The 26,802-nt window shown below is 65.4% G+C and overlaps 1 protein-coding gene across 2 annotated transcripts; it reads left to right on the top strand.

The window, feature by feature from the left end:
* Positions 1 to 1,171: 1,171 nt before the first annotated feature.
* Positions 1,172 to 25,823, top strand: SLC39A4 (solute carrier family 39 member 4). 2 transcript variants are annotated; one of them, XM_045003750.1, is made up of 12 exons: positions 1,172 to 1,743; positions 6,912 to 7,196; positions 11,710 to 11,914; positions 12,669 to 12,919; positions 13,891 to 14,062; positions 14,462 to 14,634; positions 16,221 to 16,382; positions 17,523 to 17,630; positions 17,996 to 18,050; positions 21,233 to 21,385; positions 21,720 to 21,907; positions 24,523 to 25,823. In XM_045003750.1, the coding sequence occupies exons 1-12, from the start codon at positions 1,534 to 1,536 to the stop codon at positions 24,652 to 24,654; spliced, it is 2,094 nt and encodes a 697-aa protein (XP_044859685.1). In that variant the 5' UTR covers positions 1,172 to 1,533; the 3' UTR covers positions 24,655 to 25,823. The 2 variants fall into 2 exon arrangements, with proteins under 2 accessions (XP_044859685.1, XP_044859686.1); XM_045003751.1 differs by lacking the exons at positions 1,172 to 1,743; positions 6,912 to 7,196 and adding an exon at positions 9,726 to 9,799 and having other exon boundaries at positions 24,523 to 25,822.
* The last annotated feature ends 979 nt before the right edge of the window (positions 25,824 to 26,802 follow it).

Below are 26,802 nucleotides of genomic sequence, written 5' to 3'. Positions count from 1 at the left end.
ATCCAGGGCTCCAGCCCGAGTGTCCTGGCTCCCACTGCCCTGCCGAGAGCACACGGCTCCGGCGCTGCCTCGGGGGCACTAGCACACAGGGCAGCTGAGCGCAGGTTACGCTGAGCACGGGGAACTGCACCGAACCCCGGGCCCTGCTCTGTCCACGTGGCCGCGTTGCTCCCAGCCCCGCTCCCCTGGTCCACTGGTGCCCCCCGACTCCAGTGCCACTGAGCGGGATACGTGGGGACCCTTCCAGCCCCAGCCCAGAACGAACCTTCCTCTCCCCTCACGTGGGGACACTAGAGAATCTCTTGTGGAGTCTAGTGGGATAGAGCAGGTGCTGGGAGCCAGGACGCCTGGGTTCTCTCCCCAGCTCTGGGAGGGGAGTGGGGCTGGTGGGTTAGAGCAGGGGGTGCTGGGAGCCAGGACGCCTGGGTTCTCTCCCCAGCTCTGGGAGGGGAGTGGGGCTGGTGGGTTAGAGCAGGGGGTGCTGGGAGCCAGGACGCCTGGGTTCTCTCCCCGGCTCTGGGAGGGGAGTGGGGGCTGGTGGTTAGAGCAGGGGGTGCTGGGAGCCAGGACGCCTGGGTTCTCTCCCCAGCTCTGGGAGGGGAGTGGGGCATGGTGGTTAGAGGAGGGGGGGTGCTGGGAGCCAGGGCTCCTGGGTTCTGTTCCAGCTCTGGGACGAGAGTGGGCCTCCAGCAGAGCCACAGGAAGGATGAGTCAGGGGGTTCCTGGCTCTGGGAAGGGAGCGTGTCCTAGTGGTTACAGCAGAGGGCTGTGGCGTCAGGGCTTCTAGCCCCAGCTCTGCACTGATTCACTGCATGACCCTGCGTGAGTCACTTCCCCCGGGAGCCCGTTCCCCGGCTGTGGTGCGTGCTGGGGCTGACGAGGCCGGTGTGGTGGTCGGGGCTCGCCAGGGCAGAGCGAGGTGCCCGTCTGCAGCAGAACCCCCCGTGCTGTTCACAAACCCCCACAGTCCCGTGGCAGGACGGGGGCTGCCTCCCGGGAGGGAGTTAAGGCCCAGAGGGGAACGGATTGGCCCTGGTGGAGTGGGGACCAGGAGCCTGTCGTCCATGCGTCTGCCCCGTGCAGGGCTTCCCTTCCTCGTGGAGGAGCTGGGGCCGCTGGGCGGATGAGCCGTCCCGTCTCCAGGGCCGGGGCTGGAGCCGTGTTGGGCAATAGGTCCTGCCTGCTCATTTCCTCCCGGCGGGGGCAGCTCTGCTGACGATGCTGGAGCGGGGCCGTGCCCGCTCTCCTGGCAGAGCAGAGCCCCGCCACTCCCCGGCAGCGGGACAATGGGCTGGGCTGGGTAACTCGCAGCCACCCTGCCCTGCCCCTATCGCAGGAGGATCTGCAGAGCTGGACGGGTTCTGTGGAATGGTTAACCCGAGGCAATCTCACCCTGAGCCAATCACAGGCAGCAGCAGCAAATACCTGCAGGATTAGAGCCACTGCTCCCCACAGCTCTGGCTCTCTGGCCCCGGGAGCCTGGCCGGAGCCGCTGCGTCTCCCCGAGCCAGCGTGGGCCGCGAGGACGCTGCCATGGCGCTCCTGGTGCCCCTGGTTCTGCTCTGCCTGGGGGCGGCTGTGTGCCCGGGGCGAGGGGCGCCGGTGCCCAGCCAGGCGCAGGTGCTGCAGAGCGTGTGGGCCCTGCTGGCGTCGGGAGAAGGCTCTCTGCCCCACGCTGCCCTGGACTCCCTCTTAAGTATCCTGGCGGCCCGTGTGCAGTGCCCAGCAGTGCCGTGTGAAAAGGTAACGCCGCAGCCAGGCGCCGTCCGCTCCCCTCCTTCCTCTGCGGGTCGGGAGCAAAGACTGGGTCAAACTCCAGCCCGGGCGGGAGGGGCCGAGGCAGCAGGAACGGCAGGTTCCCAGCCGAGGCATCGCGGCCAGGCCGCCCGGGGGGGAACGTGGGTGCGACACAAGGGGGAGATGTTAAGGGAGGGGGCGTGCAGGGATGGCTGTGGCCGGAGGAGCATCTCCCCGAGGGGTGGGGGAGCCCTGGCGTAGCTGGTGCGTTCAGAACTGGCGCTAGCACGTGCCGGGCAGGGGTGGGAGGGTCTCCTGGCTGCCCCGGCTGGTGGCTGGGATCCAGGCCAGCTCCCACACCCGCACCCACACCGGGAGGGACAGGGAGGCAGCTCCTTTGTTCCTGACAGTTTGTCATCTGCTAAGCCCGTACTCCCTTGCCGTAAGCACAGGGCGTCTCTCCCCAGACACACAACCGGCCCCTCGGCCCGTTTCCCTGGCAGGTTCCTCCCCAGGGCCCCTCTGCACTGGCCTGAACTGCCCCTAGCACCGTCCAGTGTTCACTAGTGTAGACGGCCGCAGGCAGCTCAAGCCCCTTGTGAGCAGAATCAGCCCAGACTGGGCCAGTCTGTGGCCTCGATTCTATTGCGTCCGTCTCATCTGCGCCCGGCAGGCCCCGGCTGGGCTCCAGGGCTGAGGTGACTCAGACTGTTCCCATTGACTAGTTCAAATCCTGGGCAGTCTCTGGGCAGGGAAATCCCCTAGGAAGTCAGTGGGAGTTTGGTCTGCACTGCAAGGGAGCAAGGCTCAGAATCTGCCCCTCCCTGCTGCCAGCGGGAGCCTGGTGTGCCTGCTTCGCACGGGTGTCCCTGGCCAACCAAGGGGCAAGGGAGGGGCCATCGGGCCTGAGCTCCATCCAGTGTGCGTGCGAGCGTGCGTGCGAGCATGCACTCTGTGTCTGCATGCTCCCCTTGTGTCCAGCATGTGCGTAGGTGTGGGGTGTGCACTGTTGAAGTGTGTGTGTATGTGTGTAGCATATGTGCACTATGTGCATTTGTATGCAGTGTGGGGTGCGCAGAGTGTACGTGGGGTTGTGTGCACACAGTGGAGGTGGGCAGTGTCTACGTGGGGGTGCAGTGGGGGTACAGAGTGTGTACGTGTGTGTGCCTGCAGTGGAGGGTGTGTGTGCAGGGTGTGTGTGTGCAGTGTATATGCGTGTGCACAGTGTGGCATGTGCAGTGTGTAGGTCTGTGTGTGCAGTGGGGATGTGCAGTGTGCAGGTGCGTGATGCACGCAGTCGGGGTGTGCAGGGGGTGTGTGTGGACAGTGTGTATGTGTGTGGGGGTGCACAGTGTGTACGTGTGTGTGCAGTGGGGGTGTGCAGTGTGTGTGTGCATGTGTGTGCACAGTGTGTGTGTGCAGTGTATAGGTGTGTGCACAGTGTGGAGTGTGTATGTGTTTGTGTGTGTTTGTGTGCAGTGAGGGTGTATAATGTGTAGGGGTGTGTGTGTGTGCAGTGGGGGTGCGCAGTGTGTAGGGGTGTGTGTGCAGTGGGCGTGCACACTGTGTAGGTGTGTGTGTGTGTGTGTGCAGTGGGGGTGTGCAGTTTGTAGGGGTGTGTGTGTGTGTGCAGTAAGGGTGTGCAGTGTGTAGGGGTGCGTGTGTGTAGTGGGGCTGCGCAGTGTGTAGGTGTGTGTGTGTACAGTGGGGGTGTGCAGTTTGTAGGGGTGTGTGTGTGTGCACGCGCAGTGGGGGTGCGCAGTGTGTATGTGTGTGTGCAATGTAGGTGTGAAGTATGTAGGGGTGTGTGTGTGTGCGCAGTGGGGGTGCACAGGGTGTAGTTGTGTGTGTGTGTGCAGTGGGGGTGCGCAGTGTGTAGGGGTGTGTGTGTGTGTGTGCAGTGGGGGTGCGCAGTGTGTAGGGGTGTGTGTGTGTGCAGTGAGGGTGCGCAGTGTGTAGGGGTGTGTGTGTAGTGGGGGTGTGCAGTGTGTAGGTGTGGGTGTGTGTAGTGGGGGTGCGCGGTGTGTAGGTGTGTGGGTGTGTGTAGTGGGGGTGTGCAGTGTGTAGGGGTGTGTGTGTGTGCAGTGGGGGTGTGCAGTGTGTAGGTGTGTGTGTGTGCAGTGGGGGTGTGCAGTTTGTAGGGGTGTGTGTGTGTGTGCAGTGGGGGTGCGCAGTGTGTAGGGGTGTGTGTGTGTAGAGGGGGTGCGCAGTGTGTATGTGTGTGTGTGTGCAATGTAGGTGTGAAGTGTGTAGGGGTGTGTGTGTGTGCAGTGGGGGTGAACAGGGTGTAGGGGTGTGTGTGTGCAGTGGGGGTGCGCAGTGTGTAGGGGTGTGTGTGTGTGCAGTGGGGGTGCGCAGTGTGTAGGGGTGTGTGTGTGTAGTGGGGGTGTGCAGTGTGTAGTTGTGGGTGTGTGTAGTGGGGGTGCGTGGTGTGTAGGTGTGTTGGTGTGTGTAGTGGGGGTGTGCAGTGTGTAGGGGTGTGTGTGTGCAGTGGGGGTGTGCCGGGTGTAGTGTGTGTGTGTGCAGTGGGGGTGCACAGTGTGTAGGGGTGTGTGTGTGTGCAGTGGGGGTGCGCAGTGTGTAGGGGGTGTGTGTGCAGTGGGGGTGTGCAGTGTGTAGGGGTGTGTGTGTGTAGTGGGGGTGTGCAGTGTGTAGTTGTGTGTGTGTGCACCCACAGTGGGGGTGTGCAGTGTGTAGGTGTGTGTGTGTGTGTAGTGGGGGTGCGCAGTGTGTGGGTGTGTGTAGTGGGGGTGCGCAGTGTGTAGGTGTGTGTGTGCGCAATGTAGGTGTGCAGTGTGTAGGGGTGTGTGTGTGTGTGCAGTGGGGGTGCACAGGGTGTAGTTGTGTGTGTGTGCAGTGGGGGTGCACAGTGTGTAGGGGTGTGTGTGTGTGCAGTGGGGGTGTGCAGTGTGTAGGGGTGTGTGTGTGTAGTGGGGTGTGCAGTGTGTAGGTGTGGGTGTGTGTAGTGGGGGTGTGCAGTGTGTAGGTGTGGGGGTGTGTAGTGGGGGTGCACGTTGTGTAGGTGTGTGGGTGTGTGTAGTGGGGGTGTGCAGTGTGTAGGGGTGTGTGTGTGTGCAGTGGGGGTGTGCAGTGTGTAGTTGTGTGTGTGTGCAGTGAGGGTGTGCAGTTTGTAGGTGTGTGTGTGTGTGTGTGTGCAGCTGGGGTGCGCAGTGTGTAGGTGTGTGTTTGTGTGTGTGTGTGTGTGCAGTGGGGGTGCGCAGTGTGTAGGGGTGTGTGTGTGTAGTGGGGGTGTGCAGTGTGTAGGTGTGGGTGGGTGTAGTGGGGGTGTGCAGCTTGTAGGTGTGGGTGTGTGTAGTGGGGGTGCACGGTGTGTGGGTGTGTGTAGTGGGGGTGTTCAGTGTGTAGTTGTGTGTGTGTGCAGTGGGGGTGTGTAGTGGGGGTGTGTAGGTGTGGGTGTGTGCAGTGGGGGTGTGCAGTTTGTAGGGGTGTGTGTGCAGTGGGGGTGCGCAGTTTGTAGGGGTGTGTGTGTGTACAGTGGGGGTGCGCAGTGTGTAGGTGTGTAGGTGTGGGGGTGTGCAGTGTGTAGGTGTGGGTGTGTGTAGTGGGGGTGCACGGTGTGTAGGTGTGGGTGTGTTTAATGGGCGTGTGCAGTGTGTAGGTGTGGGTGTGTGTAGTGGGGGTGTGTAGGGGTGTGTGTGTGTAGTGGGGGTGTGCAATGTGTAGGTGTGGGTGTGTGTAGTGGCGGTGCACGGTGTGTAGGTGTGGGTGTGTGTAGTGGGGGTGTGCAGTGTGTAGGTGTGGGGGTGTGTAGTGTGGGTGCACGGTGTGTAGGGGTGTGTGTGTGTAGTGAGGGTGCACGGTGTGTAGGTGTGGGTGTGTTTAATGGGGGTGTGCAGTGTGTAGGTGTGGGTGTGTGTAGTGGGGTGCACGGTGTGTAGGGGTGTGTGTGTGTGCAGTGGGGGTGCATGATGTGTAGGTGTGGGTGTGTGTAGTGGGGGTGTGCAGTGTGTAGGGGTGTGTGTGTACAGTGGGGGTGCACAGTGTGTAGGTATGTAGGTGTGGGGGTATGCAGTGTGTAGGTGTGGGTTTGTGTAGTGGGGGTGCACAGTGTGTAGGTGTGGGTGTGTTTAATGGGGGTGTGCAGTGTGTAGTTGTGTGTGTGTGCAGTGGGGGTGTGCAGTGTGTAGGGGTGGGTGTGTGCAGTGGGGGTGCACGGTGTGGGTGTGTGCCTGGGGCTCGCAGCACAGTGCTCAAAATAGCCAGAGTTGGGGCTCTGAGACCCCCCCGCCCAGCGTCCGAGCCCGAGCGCCAGCCGAGCCGGCGCGGCTCCAGGGCCATTGCCCGCGGCTGAGAGCTGGGCTCGGAGACTGGCTGCCCCGGGGGTGTTTTGCACCGGCGATGAGCCCAGTGCCCCCTGGCTAGAGCCTGCAGGAGCCGCCCGTCCCGGTGCCTCGCTCGCCTGAGAAGAGCTGCTGAAGGGCCGACAAGAGGCAGACGCTCTCCTGGGCAGGGCTCCCCTGGGCCTGGGCTGTCAGTCGTGTCCCTTCCCGACCTGGACACCACTGGCCTGTCCTAGCAGCACGGCCCAGGGACGACCCCGCCTGCGTGGCACTGAAGGGCGTGTCAGTGCGTCGGGCCTGCCAAGAGGCTGGTGTGTGAGCTCACTGCCACCTCCCTGGCGCGAGCGAGCCCACCTCACATGGGGAAACCGAGGCACGAGGTGGCAAACACAACCGGCCTGCTGGTCACAGTGCCCGGTGCCCACCGCCCCCGAGAGCTGCTGGGGGCTCAGCATGTCCCAGAATCCAGCCACGCGCCCGGGTGCCAATGTCAGGTCTCCGACTGTGAGACCATCGGCCCAGCCGTCACTGCTCGTGGTGCAGAACCCTAGGAAGAGCCGATTTCTTCTGATGCTTCCGAGCGGGATCTCAGCCAGGGGTGGTGCCCAGGGTCCACCCTGTCCCTCTCAAGGGGGCTGAGGGCTCTGGGGATGGGCAAGGTTGGAAACCGTCGGCCTAGACCCTTCCCCAGCTCTCTGGAAGCAGCAGGGCCCGAAGCTCACACAGCAACTCAGCGACGGCCCGGAGCCGGGCACTGGCAGGGTAACGCGCTGGGGAGCCCAGTTCCTCGGGCCGCAGGCTCACTGCCCCAAGGGCGCCAAGGTCTGTGCGGTGTGGTGTGTGCCAGCCCCAGCTCTGCCCCTCTGCCCACAGTGCATCTCCGTGCCGGACATCTTCACGCTCGTGGGCAAGGCAGGGACGGGCGACGCCAACCTCACGGCGACGGAGCTCCCGCAGCTCGGTGCCGGCCTGCTGCTCTACCTGACAGAGCCCGCGGCCACCTGTGCCGCAGCGAGGGGCGGCCAGTGGGTGGCCGAGGCCGGGGCCTTCCTCACCCGCTTCTCCAGCGGGAATCCCGCGGCGGGGCCCACGGCGGAGAAAGTGGCGGAGCTGCTGGGAGGCCTGCGGGAGAATTACAGAGACGCAGACAGGCACCAGGTAAGTGTGTTTGTGTGTGCGCGTGCGTGCGTGTGTGTGTGTGTGCGTGCGTGTGTGTGTGTGCGCGTGCGTGCGTGCGTGTGTGTGCGTGCTCCCTGCTGGGGAATCCTGGGTGTGGCACTACTGCCCCCAACACTGGGCTTACAAAACTGTCTGGAGGGCCGGGTAGGGAAGGCTGAGCCTCCCCAAACAGCCTGGTCCCCACCCCCTATCTGCCCCCTCCCACTCTCCCCCCTCAGAAACCCCGACCCATCCACCCCCCACCTGGCCTTTTAAATCACCGCTGCTACCCTGGGGCCCCGGCAGCTATTTAAAGGGCCTGGGGCTCCGGCTGCAGTAGGGGCGGCTGGGAGCCCCAGGCCCTCTTCAGTTGCCGGCCTGGGGAAGCTGCCCCCTGCCGGTACGGGCGGCTGTGTGCTGGCTCTTGCCATGTGCCGTACGGACAGGACCGGCTTCCTGCCACCTCTGGGCTCAGGGCTTTCGCCCCGTGGGGGGCGGGTGCTCCGGGGCTTTACCCCCCTGGGGGGTGGGCGCTTTGGGGCTTTAGCCCCCTGGGGGGCGGGCGCTTCGGGGCTTTACCCCCCTGGGGGGTGGGCGCTTTGGGGCTTTAGCCCCATGGGGGGCGGGCGCTTTGGGGCTTTAGCCCCATGGGGGGCAGGCGCTGTGGGACTTTACCCCATGTGGGGCGGGCGCTTCGGGGCTTTAGCCCATGGGGGGCGGGCGCTTTGGGGCTTTAGCCCCGTGGGGGGCGGGCGCTTCGGGGCTTTAGCCCCATGGGGGGCGGGCGCTTCGGGGATTTAGCCCCATGGGGGGCGGGCGCTCCGGGGCTTTACCCCATGGGGGGCGGGCGCTTCGGGGCTTTAGCCCCCTGGGGGGTGGGCGCTTTGGGGCTTTAGCCCCCTGGGGGGTGGGCGCTTCGGGGCTTTAGCCCCATGGGGGGCGGGCGCTCCGGGGCTTTACCCCATGGGGGGCGGGCGCTTCGGGGCTTTAGCCCCATGGGGGGTGGGCGCTTTGGGGCGTTAGCCCCCTGGGGGGCGGGCGCTCCGGGGCTTTACCCCATGGGGGGCGGTGTCAGGGACTGGAACCCCGACAGCGAAGTTCGTTGTCTGACCGCAGAGAGACAGGCAACACCAGCAAGGTTCGATCAAAAGCTCTTTATTGACAAGTGCACGCGTCAATAGAGAACAGCCCGTATCCGAAGAGAACCAGCCCCCCCTTTACAGCTTAGTACTAGCCTATATAGACAGTTCTATTACATCATAGATCATTCACTTGAGCAACCCACCCCCTTTGTCTAACAACTAGAAATTAGACACCTTTTAATATATACGCATGCCTAGTCTCTACAGCATTACATTGTTAATATCTCAACAAGCGCCAAAGGTTAGGAATGTGAGGGAGTTAAAACACACCGGACACTAAACCAGGGAATTAGAGTCAGAACTGTGAGATGCTTCTGTTTCTTATCAGTTCTTCAAACACTGTTTCTTAACACAACACAGCTGGTACCAGCCCCCTCACTGATCTCGCTCTTTCCCAGGGCTTTGTGAGACAATGCTGCTTCTCAGTATTCCACTCTGGGATTACCCAGAAACCTCTGTTAGCCTGACTTCAGTCAGGTTGGCATAACTGGTTTTGTGCTACATCTTTATTCAGGCCTAACAGCGGGCGCTCTGGGGCTTTACCCCATGGGAGGCGGGCGCTCCGGGGCTTTACCCCATGGGGAGCGGGCGCTTTGCGGCTTTTGCCCCATGGGGGGCGGGCGCTCTGGGGCTTTACCCCATGGGGGGGCGGGCGCTTCGGGGCTTTAGCCCTATGGGGGGCAGGCACTTTGGGGCTTTAGCCCCATGAGGAGCGGGCGCTCTGGGGCTTTAGCCCCATGGGGGGCGGGCGCTTCGGGGCTTTAGCCCCGTGGGGGGTGGGCGCTTTGGGACTTTAGCCCCGTGGGGGGCGGGCGCTTTGGGGCTTTACCCCATGGGGGGCGGGCGCTCCGGGGCTTTACCCCATGGGGGGCGGGCGCTCCGGGGCTTTAGCCCTGTGGGGGGCGGGCGCGTTGGGGCGTTAGCCCAAGGGGGGCGGGTGCTTCAGGGCTTTAGCCCCGTGGGGGGTGGGCGCTTCGGGGCTTTAGCCCCATGGGGGGCGGGCGCTCCGGGGCTTTCGCCCCGTGGGGGGCGGGTGCTCCGGGGCTTTAGCCCTGTGGGGGGGCAGGCGCTCCGGGGCTTTAGCCCCGTGGGGGGTGGGCGCTTCAGGGCTTTCGCCCCGTGACGGTGGCAGCATGGGCCTGGAGGGGTTGGGGCCGGGACTTTGGCTGAGGGGGTCGTGCTGAATGGGCTCCGAGGGAGGCGGCGAGGCGCCATCTCCCAGTGCTGTGTCTGGAAGAAGCAGAGCAGGGATTTGGAGCAGTGGCAGCACAAACAAGCCCTTCACTAGAAATGTCTTGTCACTAGTTGTCCAGCCTTGCGATGGGTGTTACCAGCTGGGCAGGAGACAGGAGTGGCCCCTTCTTTGTTCCAGTGCGTTGGGCTGGATTTTTGAGGCCACACAGTGGAGTCAGGATGTTAACAACATTGTTGGCACCACACGCCGGGTGCGGTGCTCTGCAGGTTTGCATCGCTCCGTGGTGCACCAGTAGCTGACGTAGATTGAGTTGTTTTTTTGTACAGTCCCATTCTCCGTCCCCTCCCCCCGCACTGACTAGCTCGAGTCGTGCAAGCCCCGTGGCAGGGCTGTGCTGCCGTCCCTGGCAGAGCTGGGGCGCAAGGTGTGTGCGGGGGTGAAGTCAGCTTAGAGTCCCTCTCTGAAAACACCAACACTCCCAGCCAGGTCCGACTGCCCCAGTGGTTCTGTGTGCCGGGATCCTGGCCCATGCCAGGCCCAGTGCCCTCTGCTCACGAGCCCTGTGCCAGTCAGTGGAGTGCGGGTGGGGCCAGGAGTCTGTCACCCGCCCAGAGCGATAGCCCTCTGTCACCGAGTCCCCGGGCGCTGCTCTGGAACTGCTCCCCACCAAGCCAGGCAGGACTCTGGGGAGCCTCCTCTCCCTCGGAGCAGCCTGTCTGCAGGGCAAGAAGCTCCCACGGCTTCACCTCCTGGGTGTCTCCTTGGAGCATTCAGCATCCCCTGCCCCTCCGTGCGCTTCCCACAGCGAGTCCACCCAGGCAGGGTCCTGGGGAAGCCACAGGGTCCTGCACCCCCCACTTTGCAGTCAGACGTGACTCTCAGCCAGCCGGTAACACAGAGGTTTATTCGATGACAGGAACACGGGCTAAAACAGAGCGTGTAGGTACCGCGAACTGGACCCCTCGGCCGGGTCCATTCTGGGGGGCAGTGAGCCAGACCCCCACGTCTGCACTTCACTCCTCGTCCCCAGCCAGCTCCAGACTGACCCCCCTCCAGCCCCCCCCCCCCTCTGCTCAGTTCCTTTCCCGGCCAGGAGGTCACCTGACCTCTTTGTCTCCAACACCTTCAGTTGGCACCTTTGCAGAGGAGGGGCCCAGGCCATCAGTTGCCAGGAGACGAGTGTCAGGCATTCAGGGGCACCGGCCCCTTCCCCTGCAGCAATCACACCCCCTTATCCCACCACCTAGATACTTAAGAACTGCAGAGGGGACACTGAGGCACCAACACAGTATTCAGAGCAAACATTAAGAACATTCGCAGTTCGTCACATCTCCCCCTGCCACAGCGTCACCCCGCTGACTCGAGACGCCGGTCACGTTGCCCCGGAGCAGCTCAGGTGGGGCCGTGGGACAGTCCGTGCAGTGCCAAGAGCCACCCGAGAGCTGGAGCGAGGCGGCTGCGTGAGCCGGGCCCTTTCCAGCCAAGTGGCGCTGCCAGGGCTGCTGGCGAGAGAGCTGGGACTGCAGCCAAGGAGGAAATTGGCTGGTCCACCTGTTAGCAAACAGCTCCTGGGACCGAGGCTGGAACTGGCCAGCAGACCCTGGCGGGGGTGTCCAACCCACCAGCTGTGACCCCCCTCCTTGAACACTGTAGGGAGAGGGGCCGAGGTCCCCCCGGGAGCCTGTGGGACACCCTGATCTGTCGCTGTCACACTAACGCCTTGCCCCAGTCCCCGTATCACCAGATCCCACCTCTAGGGCACGTCTCGTGGTACCTGGGGGAGGGTCCTAAAGCTCCAGGCCCTGGAGTCAGGGGATTACGGGAGACTCGCAGCGCAAACACCCAGCAGCTTTCAGCCCTCTGGGTTGCTCAGAAAAGCAGGAGACAGCCACCCCCAAGACCCTCCTTTGGTATTTCTAAGCCCATCCCATTGATGGGTGGGCCTGGATCAGGCATGTCAGCTGCTGCTGTTCCCCAGCACTCCCAGGCCTGTGCCCCCCAAGCCACAGGAGAGCTCCCAGAGCCTGTTCCAGTGTCCGGACTCATCTCTCGGTGGTGCTTTCTCACTCTCCTTCCCCTGTGTGGCCCACCCCCACACCGCCAAATCCACCCCACACTCTCCCCCATGGCGGCTGGGCTGGACTGGGAGCCGTTCTCATCAGCCGTCTCCCCCCAGCCGTGCCTGGACGCGGTCCGTGTCCTGCAGAAGAGCACCGCGGTCTCTGGCCAGGTGGCGGCCGACGTGGCCGGGCGGGTGCTGGTGACGATCATGTACCACGTGCTGCTGGGGGACTGCTTCCACGCCCTGCCGCCCCCCCACTACTTCCTGGGGTACATCTTCCATCGCTATGGCAACGAGTCCCAGAACCTGACGCTGGCAGGTGAGTCTGGGCAGCCGTGGCCGGGGGTAACCGAGGGCTCAGTTCAGTTCCCCCCCCCCGCCCCCGGCTCCTCCTTGCAGGGCCCCAGAATCCTTTGCAGCAGCCACGGGGGGAGGGCTGGGTCCCCAGGGGGACGGCACTTTGCTGAGCCCCTGCCCCGTGGGAAAGGCTGGCACAGGGCGATGGGTCCTGCAGCCCTACAGCTCCGTGGCCAGCAGCGCTTGGCACGGGTTTCCCTGCTGGCTCCAGGTGTTTGCAGGGCGCCCTCCGGTGGCAGGCTCAGGGATGGCCACGAGCCCGGTCCCTGCCAGGGCTGGCGCTGGTTCCAAGAGGCCCCCGGGCACGGCCCTGCTCCGGCCCCCCGCAGGCCGATGGCGTCATGCAGTGTCCTCATTGCAGCCCAGAGAGCTGGGCTCCCCCCGCAGCCTGGCTGGGCTCGCCCCTCGCACCGGGGGAAATCCCTGCAAAGCCCCGGCCCAGCCCCGGCCTCAGCAGCGCCCTCTCCGGGGGGGGGTGGGGGGGAGCAGCCGGGATGTTCGCTCTGGGCAGCTTGTGCGCCAGCATCCCCGGGCCCCAGCCAGCTCTGAGCCCGGGGCAGCCGGCAGGGGGTGAGCCCTGGGGTGGGGGAGGATTAGATGGGGACGGGGCAGGAGGCTGCAGTGATGGAGCTGGGCGGGCGGCTGCAGGGGAAGGGCCGCTCCTGCCAAGGGGCGACTGGGCAGGGAGTGGGCATGACGGGCTTGGCCTGTGACAGGCCTGAGCACACTGATGGCCAAGCTGGCCTTGGGGCCAGAGGATGAGCACACGGACCATCACCATGACGACGAAGCACACGCCGATCACCACGAGGAGCCCGCGTCAGCTCCCCACGCCAGCCAGCACCCCGGCAAGCACACGAACCCCGACGGTCACTTGGGCCCACACCACGGCGACACGCCCAGGCGGCTGAGACGGAGCCTCCCTGGGCAGACGGAGCCGGACGATCCCGGTCTCGTCTGGGACACGGTAGGCAGCGGGGCCACGGCTCTCCCCGGGCCGGCTGTCCGGGGGCAGGGGCGTCTGGAGAATCGTGGGGTGAAAGCCAGAGGGGCCCAGAGCAGAGTCTGACTTCCTGGGTGTCACAGGCCCCCAGCACCCCCAGGCGACCCACAGCCCACAGGCAGAGCACAGCAGGCACCGCAATGGCAGGGCAGCGTCCCAGTGAGCTGCACCCAGCTAATCCTGGCAAATGACCCACATGCTGCAGGGGAAGGTGAAGCCCCTGAGGTCCCTGCCAGCCTGACTGGGGGAACTCCTTGCCCACCCCCCACCCAGGGCCCCGTCTCCTGCCATGGCCATTCCGAGTGCTCGAGAGGAAGGAGATAAATCCTCGGGGCAGATCCCGTCCCGACCCGCCGGTGGCCGGCTGAAGCCCTGAAGCAGAGACACAAACTGGAAGTGTCCAGCTCTCTCCTTCCTGACCCCAGTTCGCTTGCTCTCCCCACAACCCCTGTGGGGGGCTGTCCCCAGCCCGAGAACAGAACCCAGGAGTCCTGACTCCCTTGCTCCCCTCCCAGTTGGCACTGCCTGGCAGCAGCCTGGCTGGGCAGAGGCCTGGGGGCAAAGCCGCGGGATCGGGACGTTTCCCACCCGTGTTTGAGTTTGGGGCCGAGTCGTGTCCTGCTGGCTGGTTCGCAAGGGGCAGCCTCCCGCAGCCGTCAGGGCAGGTCCCAGTGGCAGGAAACAAAGAGCCGCCAGCCCAGGCAGCGTGGCAGCAAGAGCGTCATGCATGGGCCTCGGGCTGGCAGCAAACCAGGGCAGGGCAGGCTGAGACCCAGGAAACCTTCTGGGGGTGGGCTGGGTCCACGTCGCTGGAGCCGGCACGAAGCCCTGGAGAGGCCACTACCCACTGGCTCAGGGCTCTGGGCCGCGGAGGGCTTGGATCCGTGGCTTGGGTGCCGCCGACTCTGTCAGTAACTCCCCATCTGTGTTTCCAGATGTGTCTGAGCCCCGGCGACCTCCTGGAGATTTACAGCCTCGACTCCGACGCAGGGATCTCTGGCTCGGACTTCACCAGCCTCAGCCCGGCTCTGATCCAGCAGCAGCTCAGCGGGGCCTGCTCTGCCCGTCACCTGAGTGCCCCCGGGGGCCGACTGACCGTGGCAGAGAGTAAGGCCCTGTCTCCGGCTGTGCTGCTTTCTGTGCGGGGGCTGCTGGGCGAGAGGGGCCCCATGGCTGGGCTTGGCGGTGCCTGGGTGTTAGAACAAGGGGCAGCCCCCGGGGCGTGCAGAGATCTCTCCATTTCAAAGCATCCGATGGTGGGGCGGGAGGTGGTGCCCCCATGTCCTCACAGCCCCTAACAGCTCCGGACTGAGGACAGTGCCTCAGCCCCTGCCCCCTCCCGCGTCCTGTGCCCTGCAGGGACAGACCCCAGCTCCTTCCTGCCTCAAGGGCCTGGGGGAGGAGCTGGCGGGGGCATCTGGCTGCGCTGCCTGGGATTTCTGCGTCTTGCCGTGCAGGGCGGTGCGGGGCTCTGGGCCGGGTGGGTAACAGCCGCTCTCTGTGCAGGGTACATCTATGGCTCGCTGGCCACGCTGGTGATCTGCCTGTGCGCACTGCTTGGCATCGTCCTGCTCCTGTGCACCGCCTGCGCCAGCGCCTACCCTTACGTCATCCAGGGCTTTGTCAGCCTGGCCGTGGGCTCACTCACCGGGGACGCCCTGCTCCACCTCATCCCCCAGGTGAGCAGCTGGGCCTGCCGGGGGCCTGCTCCCGGGGACTGCGTGCACAGCTCGGAAATGGGCGTGGGTGAGCACCCGGGTGGCTGTGTGCGTGGGCACGTGGGCCAGTGCATGTGGGCATGTAGGAGTGTGAGTGGGCACATGGGAGTGTGTGCACGTGGGTGCATGTATGGGCATGTGGGTGTGCGTATGGGCACGTGGGAGTGTGTGCACGTGGGTGTATGTATGGGCATGTGAGTGTGTGTATGGGCACGTGGGAGTGTGTGCACATGGGTGTATTCATGGGCACGTGGGTGTGCGTATGGGCACGTGGCAGTGTGTGCACGCTGGTGTATGTATGGGCACGTGGATGTATGTATGGGCACGTGGGACTGTGCACGTGGGTGTATGTATGGGCACGTGGGTGTGCGTATGGGCACGTGGGAGTGTGTGCACGTGGGTGTATGTATGGGCACGTGGGTGTGCGTATGGGCACGTGGGACTGTGCACGTGGGTGTATGTATGGGCACGTGGATGTATGTATGGGCACGTGGGAGTGTGTGTGTGCACGTGGGTGTATGTATGGGCACATGGGTGTGCGTATGGGCACGTGGCAGTGTGTGCACGCTGGTGTATGTATGGGCACGTGGATGTATGTATGGGCACGTGGGAGTGTGTGTGTGCACGTGGGTGTATGTATGGGCACGTGGGTGTGCGTATGGGCACGTGGGAGTGTGTGCACATGGGTGTATGTATGGGCACGTGGGTGTGCGTATGGGCACGTGGCAGTGTGTGCACGCTGGTGTATGTATGGGCACGTGGGTGTGCGTATGGGCACGTGGGACTGTGTGCACGTGAAGAAGTGGGAATGTTCTGGCTGTGTTCTGTGAATGGTGAGTGGGGAGTGTTGACCTGGGAAGGTTGCAGGGGCCCCAGATGGACCTAACTAAAGGGGTCCTGTTGTCTGTACCGGCAAGACCTGTTTTGGACTGTGCTCCTGTCGTCTAAATAAACCTCTGTGTTACTGGCTGGCTGAGAGTCACGTCTGACTGCAAAGTGGGGGGGCAGGACCCTCTGGCTGCCCCAGGACCCCACCGGGGTGGACTCGCTGTGGGAAGCGCACGGAGGGGCAGAGGATGCTGAATGCTCCAAGGAGAGACCCAGGAGGTGAAGCCGTGTGAGCTTCTTGCCCTGCAGACAGGCTGCTCTGAGGGAGAGGAGGCTCCCCAGAGTCCGGCCTGGCTTGGTGGGGAGCAGTTCCAGAGCAGCGCCCAGGGAATCTGTCACAGTGCACATGGGTGTGCGTGTGGGCACATGGGTGTGCGTGTGGGCACGTGCAAGTGAGTATGGGCACATGAGTGTGCGTGTGGGCATGTGGATGTATGGATGGGCACATGGGTGTGCGTATGGGCACGTGAGTGCACGTGAGTGTGCAGATGCCTACGTGTGTGCTGGCCAGTGTGGGGGGAGGGGGAGCATGCACATGGGTGTGTGGCACTGGCAGGGGCGTGTGCTTACACACGGAGAGTGTGCGGGCAGAGAGGGGGAGTCCCCGCGTGCCCAAGCGAGCCCCCTCCCCCGCTGAGACTCCCTTGTGCTCGTTGCAGTTCCTGGGCCTGCACTCGCACGCGGACGAGGGGCACGCGCACGGGGCTGAGGAGGCCGGGACCAGGGACACCATCTGGAAGCTGCTGGCCGTGCTGGGCGGCATTTATGCCTTCTTCCTCCTGGAGAAGTTCTTCAGTGTCCTGGGGAGCGACGAGCCTGAGGTCTGGGGGCGAGGGAGGCAGGGGGCAGATGGGGGAGGGAGATGGGGTATTTTGGAGGGGCGGGGGGCACAGAAAAAGCAGGTGCTCTCCTCGGCAGTGAGCACAGACCCCAATGCCCCAGTGTGGCACTAGGGGGCGTTGTGGTGCTGGGAGCAGGGAGGGGGCTTGGTAGGGGGCGCTGTGGTGCGGGGAGCAGGGAGGGGGCTCGGTGGGGGCGCTGTGGTGCTGCGAGCGGGCTCGGTAGGGGGCGCTGTGGTGCAGGGAGCGGGGCAGGGACTCGGTTGGGGACGCTGTGGTGCTGCGAGCGGGCTCGGTAGGGGGCGCTGTGGTGCAGGGAGCGGGGCAGGGACTCGGTAGGGGGCGCTGTGGTGCAGGGAGCGGGGCAGGGACTCGGTAGGGGGCGCTGTGGTGTGGCGAGCGGGCTCGGTAGGGGGCGCTGTGGTGCGTGGAGCGGGGAGGGGGCTCGGTAGGGGGCGCTGTGGTGCAGGGAGGGGGGCGGGGGCTCGGTAGGGGGCGCTGTGGTGCGTGGAGCGGGCTCGGTAGGGGGCGCTGTGGTGCGTGGAGCGGGGCGGGGGCTTGGTAGGGGGCGCTGTGGTGCAGGGAGCGGGGCGGGGGTTTGGTAGGGGGCGCTGTGGTGCGTGGAGTGGGGCGGGGGCTCGGTAGGGGGCGCTGTGGTGCGGGGAGCGAGGCGGGGGCTGGGTAAGGGGCGCGGTGGTGCGGCGAGCGGGCTCGGTAGGGGGCACTGTGGTGCGTGGAGTGGGGCAGGGGCTCGGTAGGGGGCACTGTGGTGCGTGGAGTGGGGCAGGGTCTCGGTAGGGGGCACTGTGGTGCGTGGAGTGGGGCAGGGGCTCGGTAGGGGGTGCTGTGGTGCGGGGAGCGGGCTCGGTAGGGGGCGCTGTGGTGCGTGGAGTGGGGCAGGGGCTCGGTAGGGGGCGCTGTGGTGCGGCGAGCGGGCTCGGTGGGGGGCGCTGTGGTGCAGGGAGTGGGGCGGGGGCTCGGTAGGGGGCACTGTGGTGCTCTGGGCTGTGGGTGGCTGTTGCACCTGCCACGCCCCCGAGGCGGGTGCCCATGGGGCCCGTGGGTCACTCCCCGTCGGTGCCGTGGGGGGCGCTGGGTGAGCCGTGTGTGTTGCTCCGGCAGGAGGAGGCTGGCAGGGGGCACCCGCACGACCACGCCATGTCCCTGCAACTCTACCAGGCCGAGCAGAGGCGGAAGAAGCAGGAGAAAGGAGCCTCGCAGGCCGACCTGGTAAGGCCCAGCCCCCAGGATGGAGGGGGAGGGGGATGACGCAGGCTGCAGGGCGGAGCCAGCCAGGTGGGCCTCACCCACTGGGCAGCGCCAGGTACAGCCCAGTGGGCACGTCCCTGAATGTCGCCTGGCCCTTGCTAACTTCACGGCCCGGCACAGCTCTGGGGCCGGCCTGGTAGTGAAGGGGTTAAGGGGCTGGCGGGACGCGTGTCCCATGCCAGCTGTGCCTGGCCCTGCGGGCGGCTGTGGCCAGGGGTCCCAGGCTCTGGGCCCCATGGGGCACCCTCAGGCGGCTGCTGCCAGCAGAGGGCTCCCCCGGGTGAGGGCCAACCCTCATGCTCCGTGTCCGTCCCTCCCTCCTCCAGGTCACCGCGGAGGAAGCCAGTCTCAGAAAAACGGGGCAGGGGAGACGCACCCGGGGTGAGTGACTTAGTGCCTCTGCCACCGCAAGGGGCACCAGCCCTGTGAGCCTCTCGGTGCCACTCGCCAGCCCCAGCAACCTGCATCCCAACCCCGGAACCCCCAGTCAGCCCCCACCGAACCCCAGAACCCTCAATCAGCCCCCCACCGAACCCCAGAACCCCATCCCAGAACCCCCAATCAACTCCCCACCGAACCCCAGAACCCCATCCCAGAACCCCCAATCAGCCCCCCACCCCAACCCCAGAACCCCATCCCAGAACCCCCAATCAGCCCCCCACCGAACCCCAGAACCCCATCCCAGAACCCCCAATCAGCCCCCACCCCAACCCCAGAACCCCATCCCAGAACCCTCAATCAGCCCCCCACCCCAACCTGGAACCCCCAATCAACCCCCCACCGAACCCCAGAACCCCATCCCAGAACCCCCAATCAGCCCCCCACCCCAACCCCAGAACCCCATCCCAGAACCCCCAATCAGCCCCCCACCGAACCCCAGAACCCCATCCCAGAACTCTCAATCAGCCTCCCACCCCAACCTTGGAACCCCTAATCAGCCCCCAACCTAGACTGTTCTCAGTGGTAGCAGATGACAGAACAAGGAGTAATGGTCTCAAGTTGCAGAGGGGGAGGTTTAGGTTGGACATTAGGAAAAACTTTTTCACTAGGAGGGTGGTGAAGCACTGGAATGGGTTACCTAGGGAGGTGGTGGAATCTCCTTCCTTAGAGGTTTTTAAGGTCAGGCTTGACAAAGCCCTGGCTGGGATGATTTAGTTGGGGTTGGTTCTGCTTTGAGCAGGGGGTTGGACTAGATACCTCCTGAGGGCCCTTCCAACCCTGAGATTCTATGATTCTATGAACCCCAGAACCCCATCCCAGAACCCCCACTCAGCCCCCACCCCAACCCTGGAACTCCTCCACCAGACCTCTGACCCCAGTCAGACCCCCCCAGTGGGGCTAGGCCAGGGAGGAAGGAGCAGCTCAGGCACTGAGGAAAGACCTGGCGTAGGGGGCTACCCTCTGTCTGGGGGCCAGGGCAGGGGGGCCCTACAGCCTGTTACCCACAGCTCTGGGGCATGCCAGCCTGGGAGCCAGCCAGCCCTTTGAGACTGCTGCTTCCTGGTGCTTCGCTGCCCCTGGTGCCCTCACCCCACCCCAAGACACGTTCAGCTTCTCCCCCAGCTTAGCGGTTTGGGAAAAGCAGAAATATTTGTTACCCCCTGTGACGGTGCTGCCCGTGGGAGCCAGCTGAGGTCACTCAATCAGGGTGAACTGCAAACAGAACGGGGCAGACAAACCCCAAACGCTGGTGGTTATTGCAATGCTTAGATTTACCAACCAGCACAAAACAGCTTCTCTAGCACCTCACTGGTCACTCAGAGTCCAAACCCCGCAGTTCCCTTAAAGTGCCCAGCCTCAGGCCTCCGGCCAGACACACCTGTCAGATATGATGATGATTCCTGAAAATCTTCTCTCATCATAGAAAAGAAAAGGTTCTTCCAATCCCACAGGATCAGCCACATACCCAGGTTCAATTATAACTTAGATCTTACCCAAAACACGCTATAGCCAATTCTTATTAACTAAACTAAAATGTATTAAAAAAGAAAAGAGAGAGAGAGAGTGTTGGTTAAAAGATCAATCTACAGACAGACTTGAATTCAATTCTTGAGGTTCAGATACACAGCAGAGATGAGCTTGTAGTTGCCAAAAGTCCTTTTAGAAATAGTCCAGAGGTTACAGTCCAATGTCCATATTCAGGGTGGCTCCAGTCAGTGACTGGGGATCTCAGTCCTTGTGGCTTAAGGTTTCCCCTCTTGAAACCCAGAGCAGATCTGAGATGAAGCAGGATCGTGTCCCAGGGTTTTTATACATTTCCAGCAGCCTTTCGGCCTGAGAAAACAATAGGCTTAACTCCTTCTCCCAACCATCCTGGCAATTAGCACAGGGTAATTTATCCATTAACAGTTCAGATACAGGTGACCACAACCTGCAAAGAGACACAGAGACAATAATACTATTGCACTCCAGTGTCTTCCTAAATGTTAAAATTCCTTTTTTGATCTTTGAATCAAAGCTCTAGCAATAGACAAGCCTTGGTTGCTGCCATCCCAAGCCCTGAGCAAACACCCCCCTCCCCTTCTGCCTCTAGCAATGCCGGCTGCATTTCCAAGCTCTGGTCATTTACAAGCAGCAAAGAATCCTGTGGCAACTTATAGACTAACAGACGTTTTGCAGCATGAGCTTTCGTGGGTGAATACCCACTTCTTCACCCACGAAAGCTCATGCTGCAAAACGTCTGTTAGTCTATAAGGTGCCACAGGATTCTTTGCTGCTTTTACAGAACCAGACTAACACGGCTACCCCTCTGATACTGGTCATTTACAGATCTTCCTAACCAGTCTTTAAAGTTCAGCCATTGGGGGGGCAGAAAGAGAGAGAGTGTGTAAGTTAATTAACTCTTTTCCGGCCCTGTCAGCTTCCAATGAAATATTATGTTACACCCCCAAGCCAGGTGGGACTTGAACCGACAACCCCCAGCGGCTGGTGCCTTCTCCATTAGGCCACTGGGTCTGTGGTAGGGGAAGGCACCTCTCACACACTGGAATAGTGAGAAGGGCTTGGCAGGGTTCCACCCCCAAGAGGGACCAGGCCTGGCAGGACTTTCCCGCATGGGGCCATGTGGCTTTTCAGGGCTTCATGACCCATCCCCAAAGTATCCGCCGTTCACTGCTGTCAGAGGTGGGAACCAGGGCCACTGAGATGACCCTGTGCAGGAGGAGGCAGGGACCCCAGGCTGGCTGGATCTGGGGGTCTGGGTGATGCAGGGAGGTCCCAGGCTGGCTGGATCTGGGGCAGTGGGTCCCAGGCTGGCTGGGGCTGGGGGTCTGGGTGAGGCAGGGAGGTCCCAGGCTGGCTGGATCTGGGGGTCTGGGTGAGGCAGGGAGGTCCCAGGCTGGCTGGATCTGGGGGTCTGGGTGAGGCAGGGAGGTCCCAGGCTGGCTGGATCTGGGGCAGTGGGTCCCAGGCTGGCTGGGGCTGAGGGGCTGGGGCAGGGGGCCCCAGGCTGGCTGGGGCTGGGGGGCTGGGTATGTGGGGTAGGGGGTCCCAGGCTGCTGGTGGTCTCTCCATTGGGAGGGGACTGGCCCCTGGCCCAGGCCTGACTGCCCCTCGCTCCGCAGAGCAGCGCATGATCCCCTACATGATCACCATTGGCGACGCCATCCACAACTTCGCCGACGGGCTGGCCGTGGGGGCCGCCTTCTCCACCTCCTGGAAGACGGGGCTGGCCACGTCGCTGGCCGTGCTGTGCCACGAGCTGCCGCATGAGCTAGGTGAGCGCTGCCCCGGGGGGTGCGGAGTTGCCGGATGCTCGGCCGCACGGGGCTGCCCCAAGGCCGTGCAGGGGGGTTATTCAGCCCAGACCCCATGGGAAGCTCCCCAGGGACTCCGGGACTGGCTCCGAGCAGCTCTTACGGGGCTAGCTGGGGGGGCGTGACTCCTGGTCCAGCCCGGGCCAGCCAGGCTCCGACTGGACCAGCCCAGGGGAGGGGGCGCCCAGGCCAGGCTGGCTAAGGGCGGCTCCGGCTGGCCTGGCGTGGGGGGGGGGTGACCGGCAGCCCAGGCTAATGGCAGCCCCCGTGACGTGGTCTCGTTCCCGCCCCCCAGGGGACTTTGCGGCCCTGCTGCACGCGGGGCTGAGCGTCAAGAGGGCCTTGCTGCTGAACTTCAGCAGCGCCCTGACCGCCTTCCTGGGGCTCTACATCGCGCTCTCGGTGGCGACGGGCGAGGAGTTCCAGGCCTGGATCTTCACCGTGGCCACGGGCCTCTTCCTCTACGTGGCCCTTTGCGACATGGTGAGCGACTCGCCCGCAGGCGTCCCCTGGCTACCGACCCCTGCCCTGCCCTGCCCCCACGCCCAGCTCGCGAGGGGAACGGTCGGAGCCCTAATCCAAGGGTCCCACTGAGAGCTGAGTCCGGGGGACGGGGGAACCCAGGGCTGGGCTAGCAGGGGCTGTGGGTCGGGACTGAGGGGTGTTGGTGGAGCTGGGGGATGGGGGAACCCAGGGCTGGGCTAGCAGGGGCTGTGGGTCGGGGTTGAGGGGTGTCGGCGGAGCTGGGGGAGGGGGGAACTCAGGGCTGGGCTAGCAGGGTCTGCGGGTCGGGGTTGAGGGGTGTCGGCGGAGCTGAGGGAGGGGGGAACCCAGGGGTGGGCTAGCAGGGGCTCCGGGTTGGGATTGAGGGGTGTCGGCGGAGCTGGGGGAGGGGGAACCCAGGGCTGGGCTAGCAGGGGCTGCGGGTCGGGATTGAGGGGTGTCGGCGGAGCTGGGGGAGGGGGGAACCCAGGGGTGGGCTAGCAGGGGGCTGCGGGTCGGGGTTGAGGGGTGTCGGCGGAGCTGGGGGAGGGGGAACCCAGGGGTGGGCTAGCAGGGGCTGCGGGTCAGGATTGAGGGGTGTCGGTAGAGCTGGGGGAGGGGGAACCCAGGGGTGGGCTAGCAGGGGGCTGCGGGTCGGGGTTGAGGGGTGTTGGTGGAGCTGGGGGAGGGGGAACCCAGGGGTGGGCTAGCAGGGGGCTGCGGGTCAGGATTGAGGGGTGTCGGCGGAGCTGGGGGAGGAGAGAACCCAGGGGTGGGCTAGCAGGGGCTACAGGTCAGGATTGAGGGGTGTTGGTGGAGCTGGGGGAGGGGGAACCCAGGGCTGGGCTAGCAGGGGCCGAGGGTCGGGATTGAGGGGTGTCGGCAGAGCTGGGGGAGGGGGAACCCAGGGGTGGGCTAGCAGGGGGCTGCGGGTCGGGGTTGAGGGGTGTCGGCGGAGCTGGGGGAGGGGGAACCCAGGGGTGGGCTAGCAGGGGGCTGCGGGTTGGGATTGAGGGGTGTCGGTGGAGCTGGGGGAGGGGGAACCCAGGGCTGGGCTAGCAGGGGCTGCAGGTCGAGGTTGAGGGGTGTCGGCGGAGCTGGGGGAGGGGGAACCCAGGGCTGGGCTAGCAGGGGCTGCAGGTCGAGGTTGAGGGGTGTCGGTGGAGCTGGGGGAGGGGGAACCCAGGGGTGGGCTAGCAGGGGCTGTGGGTCGGGATTGAGGGGTGTCGGTGGAGCTGGGGGAGGGGGGAACGCAGGGCTGGGCTAGCAGGGGGCTGTGGGTCGGGGTTGAGGGGTGTCGGTAGAGCTGAGGGAGGGGGAACCCAGGGCTGGGCTAGCAGGGGGCTGCGGGTCGGGATTGAGGGGTGTCAGCGGAGCTGGGGGAGGGGGGAACCCAGGGCTGGGCTAGCAGGGGGCTGCGGGTTGGGATTGAGGGGTGTCGGTGGAGCTGGGGGAGGGGGGAACGCAGGGCTGGGCTAGCAGGGGGCTGTGGGTCGGGGTTGAGGGGTGTCGGTAGAGCTGGGGGAGGGGGAACCCAGGGCTGGGCTAGCAGGGGGCTGCGGGTCGGGGTTGAGGGGTGTCGGCGGAGCTGGGGGAGGGGGGAACCCAGGGCTGGGCTAGCAGGGGCTGTGGGTCGGGGTTGAGGGGTGTCGGTGGAGCTGGGGGAGGGGGAACCCAGGGCTGGGCTAGCAGGGGGCTGCGGGTTGGGATTGAGGGGTGTCGGTGGAGCTGGGGGAGGGGGGAACGCAGGGTTGGGCTAGCAGGGGGCTGCGGGTCGGGGTTGAGGGGTGTCGGTAGAGCTGGGGGAGGGGGAACCCAGGGCTGGGCTAGCAGGGGGCTGCGGGTCGGGATTGAGGGGTGTCGGCGGAGCTGGGGGAGGGGGGAACCCAGGGCTGGGCTAGCAGGGGGCTGCGGGTCGGGGTTGAGGGGTGTTGGTGGAGCTGGGGGAGGGGGAACCCAGGGGTGGGCTAGCAGGGGGCTGCGGGTCGGGATTGAGGGGTGTCGGCGGAGCTGGGGGAGGGGGGAACCCAGGGCTGGGCTAGCAGGGGGCTGTGGGTCGGGGTTGAGGGGTGTCGGCGGAGCTGGGGGAGGGGGGAACCCAGGGCTGGGCTAGCAGGGGGCTGTGGGTCGGGGTTGAGGGGTGTCGGTGGAGCTGGGGGAGGGGGGAACGCAGGGCTGGGCTAGCAGGGGCTGTGGGTCGGGGTTGAGGGGTGTCGGTGGAGCTGGGGGAGGGGGAACCCAGGGAGCTCGGGGGCGCTGCCTTTCGGAGGAGATGTAAAACGCAGGCCCCCGATCTCGTGCACTCAGCAGAGCTCCCTGGGTACTTTCCCGCTGCTCCCCCTGTCCTGGCCAAACCCAGTGTGGGTGCCTCCCTTCGGCCCCCTGCAGCTGGGAGCTGGCCGGTCTGTGGCTGTGAGCCAGCTGCCCTGGCTCACCCCAGAGGTGGCTGCATTTCCGTGGTGGGCGCTGTGAATCCTGCCGGGAGAGTGTGGGCCGGGCGGGGCTGTGCCCCTGAGCCAGTGCGGCAGGGCTGCCGGGGCCACGCGCCCCAGGCTGGCTCCGGTCCGGGCACGGTGGCTGCTGGCTCTGCCCTAACGACCCCCCTTCCCTTCCAGCTGCCGACCATGATGAACGTGAAGGACAAGCGGCCCTGGCTGCTCTTCGCCCTGCACAACCTGGGGCTGCTGGGGGGCTGGGCCATCCTGCTGCTGCTGTCCCTGTATGAGGAGAACCTCACCCTGCTGTGACCCCGCCCGGCCCCCTGGCCTGCGCCCACAGGGGAGCTGGGGCTGCTGGCAGGCGGCACAAGCAGCCATGGGCATGACTGAGGGGGGCTGACGTTACTGATGCCCGGGGACCATCTGCCAGCGGTGGGGTCGCTGGTGGGGGAGGGGCACAGCACAGATTAGCCTGGGCCCCTGTCGGTTTGTGCTATTTATTGGGAGAGCAACACCCCCCGGGCCCTGCGCGGGCACTCGGAAGGGTGGCACCGTTCACACCCACCCCCCGGGCCCTGCGCGGGCACTCGGAGGGATGCACCGTTCACACCCGCCCCCCGGGCCCTGCGCGGGCACTCGGAGGGATGGCACCGTTCACACCCACCCCCCGGGCCCTGCGCGGGCACTCAGAGGGGTGACACCGTTCACACCCACCCCCCGGGCCCTGCGCGGGCACTCAGAGGGATGGCACCGTTCATACCCATCCCCCGGGCCCTGCGCGGGCACTCAGAGGGATGCACCGTTCACACCCACCCCCCCGGGCCCTGCGCGGGCACTCGGAGGGGTGGCACCGTTCACACCCACCCCCCGGGCACTCAGAGGGATGGCACCGTTCACACCCGCCCCCCGGGCCCTGCACAGGCACTCAGAGGGATGCACCGTTCACACCCGCCCCCCGGGCCCTGCGCGGGCACTCAGAGGGGTGGCACCGTTCACACCCGCCCCCCGGGCCCTGCGCGGGCACTCAGAGGGATGCACCGTTCACACACCCCCCGGGCCCTGCGCGGGCACTCAGAGGGATGGCACCGTTCACACCCACCCCCCCAGGCCCTGCGCGGGCACTCGGAGGGATGGCACCGTTCACACCCACCCCCCCCGGGCCCTGCGCAGGCACTCGGAGGGATGCACCGTTCACACCCACCCCCCCGGGCCCTGCGCGGGCACTCGGAGGGATGCACCGTTCACACCCACCCCCCCGGGCCCTGCGCGGGCACTCAGAGGGATGCACCGTTCACACCCACCCCCCCGGGCCCTGCGCGGGCACTCGGAGGGATGCACCGTTCACACCCACCCCCCGGGCCCTGCGCGGGACGCAGAGGGATGCACCGTTCACCCCCACCCCCCGGGCCCTGCGCGGGCACTCGGAGGGATGCACTGTTCACACCCACCCCCCGGGCCCTGCGCGGGCACTCAGAGGGATGCACCGTTCACACCCATCCCCCGGGCCCTGCACAGGCACTCAGAGGGATGCACCGTTCACACCCATCCCCCGGGCCCTGCACAGGCACTCAGAGGGATGCACCGTTCACACCCACCCCCCCGGCACTCAGAGGGATGCACCGTTCACACCCACCCCCCAGGCACTCAGAGGGATGCACCGTTCACACCCAGCCCCCGGGCCCTGCACGGGCACTCAGAGGGATGCACCGTTCACACCCACCCCCCGGGCCCTGCGCGGGCGCTCAGAGGGATGGCACCATTCACACACACACCCCCGGGCCCTGCGCGGGACTCAGAGGGATGGCACCATTCACACCCCCCCCCCCCGGGCCCTGCGCGGGCACTCAGAGGGATGGCACCATTCACACCCACCCCCCGGGCCCTGCGCGGGCACTCAGAGGGATGGCACCATTCACACACCCACCCCCGGGCCCTGCGCGGGACTCAGAGGGATGGCACCATTCACACCCCCCCCCCGGGCCCTGCGCGGGCACTCAGAGGGATGGCACCATTCACACCCACCCCCCGGGCCCTGCGCGGGCACTCAGAGGGATGCACCGTTCACACCCACCCCCCAGGCACTCAGAGGGATGCACCGTTCACACCCGCCCCCCGGGCCCTGCGCGGGCACTCAGAGGGGTGGCACCGTTCACACCCCCTCCCCGGGCCCTGTGCGGGACTCAGAGGGATGCACCGTTCACACCCACCCCCCGGGCCCTGCACAGGCACTCAGAGGGATGCAGCGTTCACACCCAGCCCCCGGGCCCTGCGCGGGCACTCAGAGGGATGCACCGTTCACACCCCCCCCCGGGCCCTGCGCGGGCACTCGGAGGGGTGGCACCGTTCACACACACCCCCGGGCCCTGCACGGGCACTCAGAGGGGTGGCACCGTTCACACCCGCCCCCCAGGGACTCAGAGGGGTGGCACCGTTCACACCCACCCCCCAGGCACTCAG

The sequence above is a fragment of the Mauremys mutica genome, chromosome 2 (assembly GCF_020497125.1).
Source record: "Mauremys mutica isolate MM-2020 ecotype Southern chromosome 2, ASM2049712v1, whole genome shotgun sequence".
Lineage (NCBI taxonomy): Eukaryota > Metazoa > Chordata > Testudines > Geoemydidae > Mauremys > Mauremys mutica.
This window is presented reverse-complemented; position numbering and strand designations above follow the sequence as displayed.

Coding starts and splice junctions, on each gene's coding strand:
- SLC39A4 (XM_045003750.1), top strand. CDS start 1,534: ATGGCGCTCCTGGTGCCCCTGGTTCTGCTCTGCCTGGGGGCGGCTGTG. Junction 14,635..16,220: donor TGCTCCACCTCATCCCCCAG/GTGAGCAGCTGG, acceptor TGCTCGTTGCAG/TTCCTGGGCCTGCACTCGCA. Junction 17,631..17,995: donor GAGCCTCGCAGGCCGACCTG/GTAAGGCCCAGC, acceptor TCCCTCCTCCAG/GTCACCGCGGAGGAAGCCAG.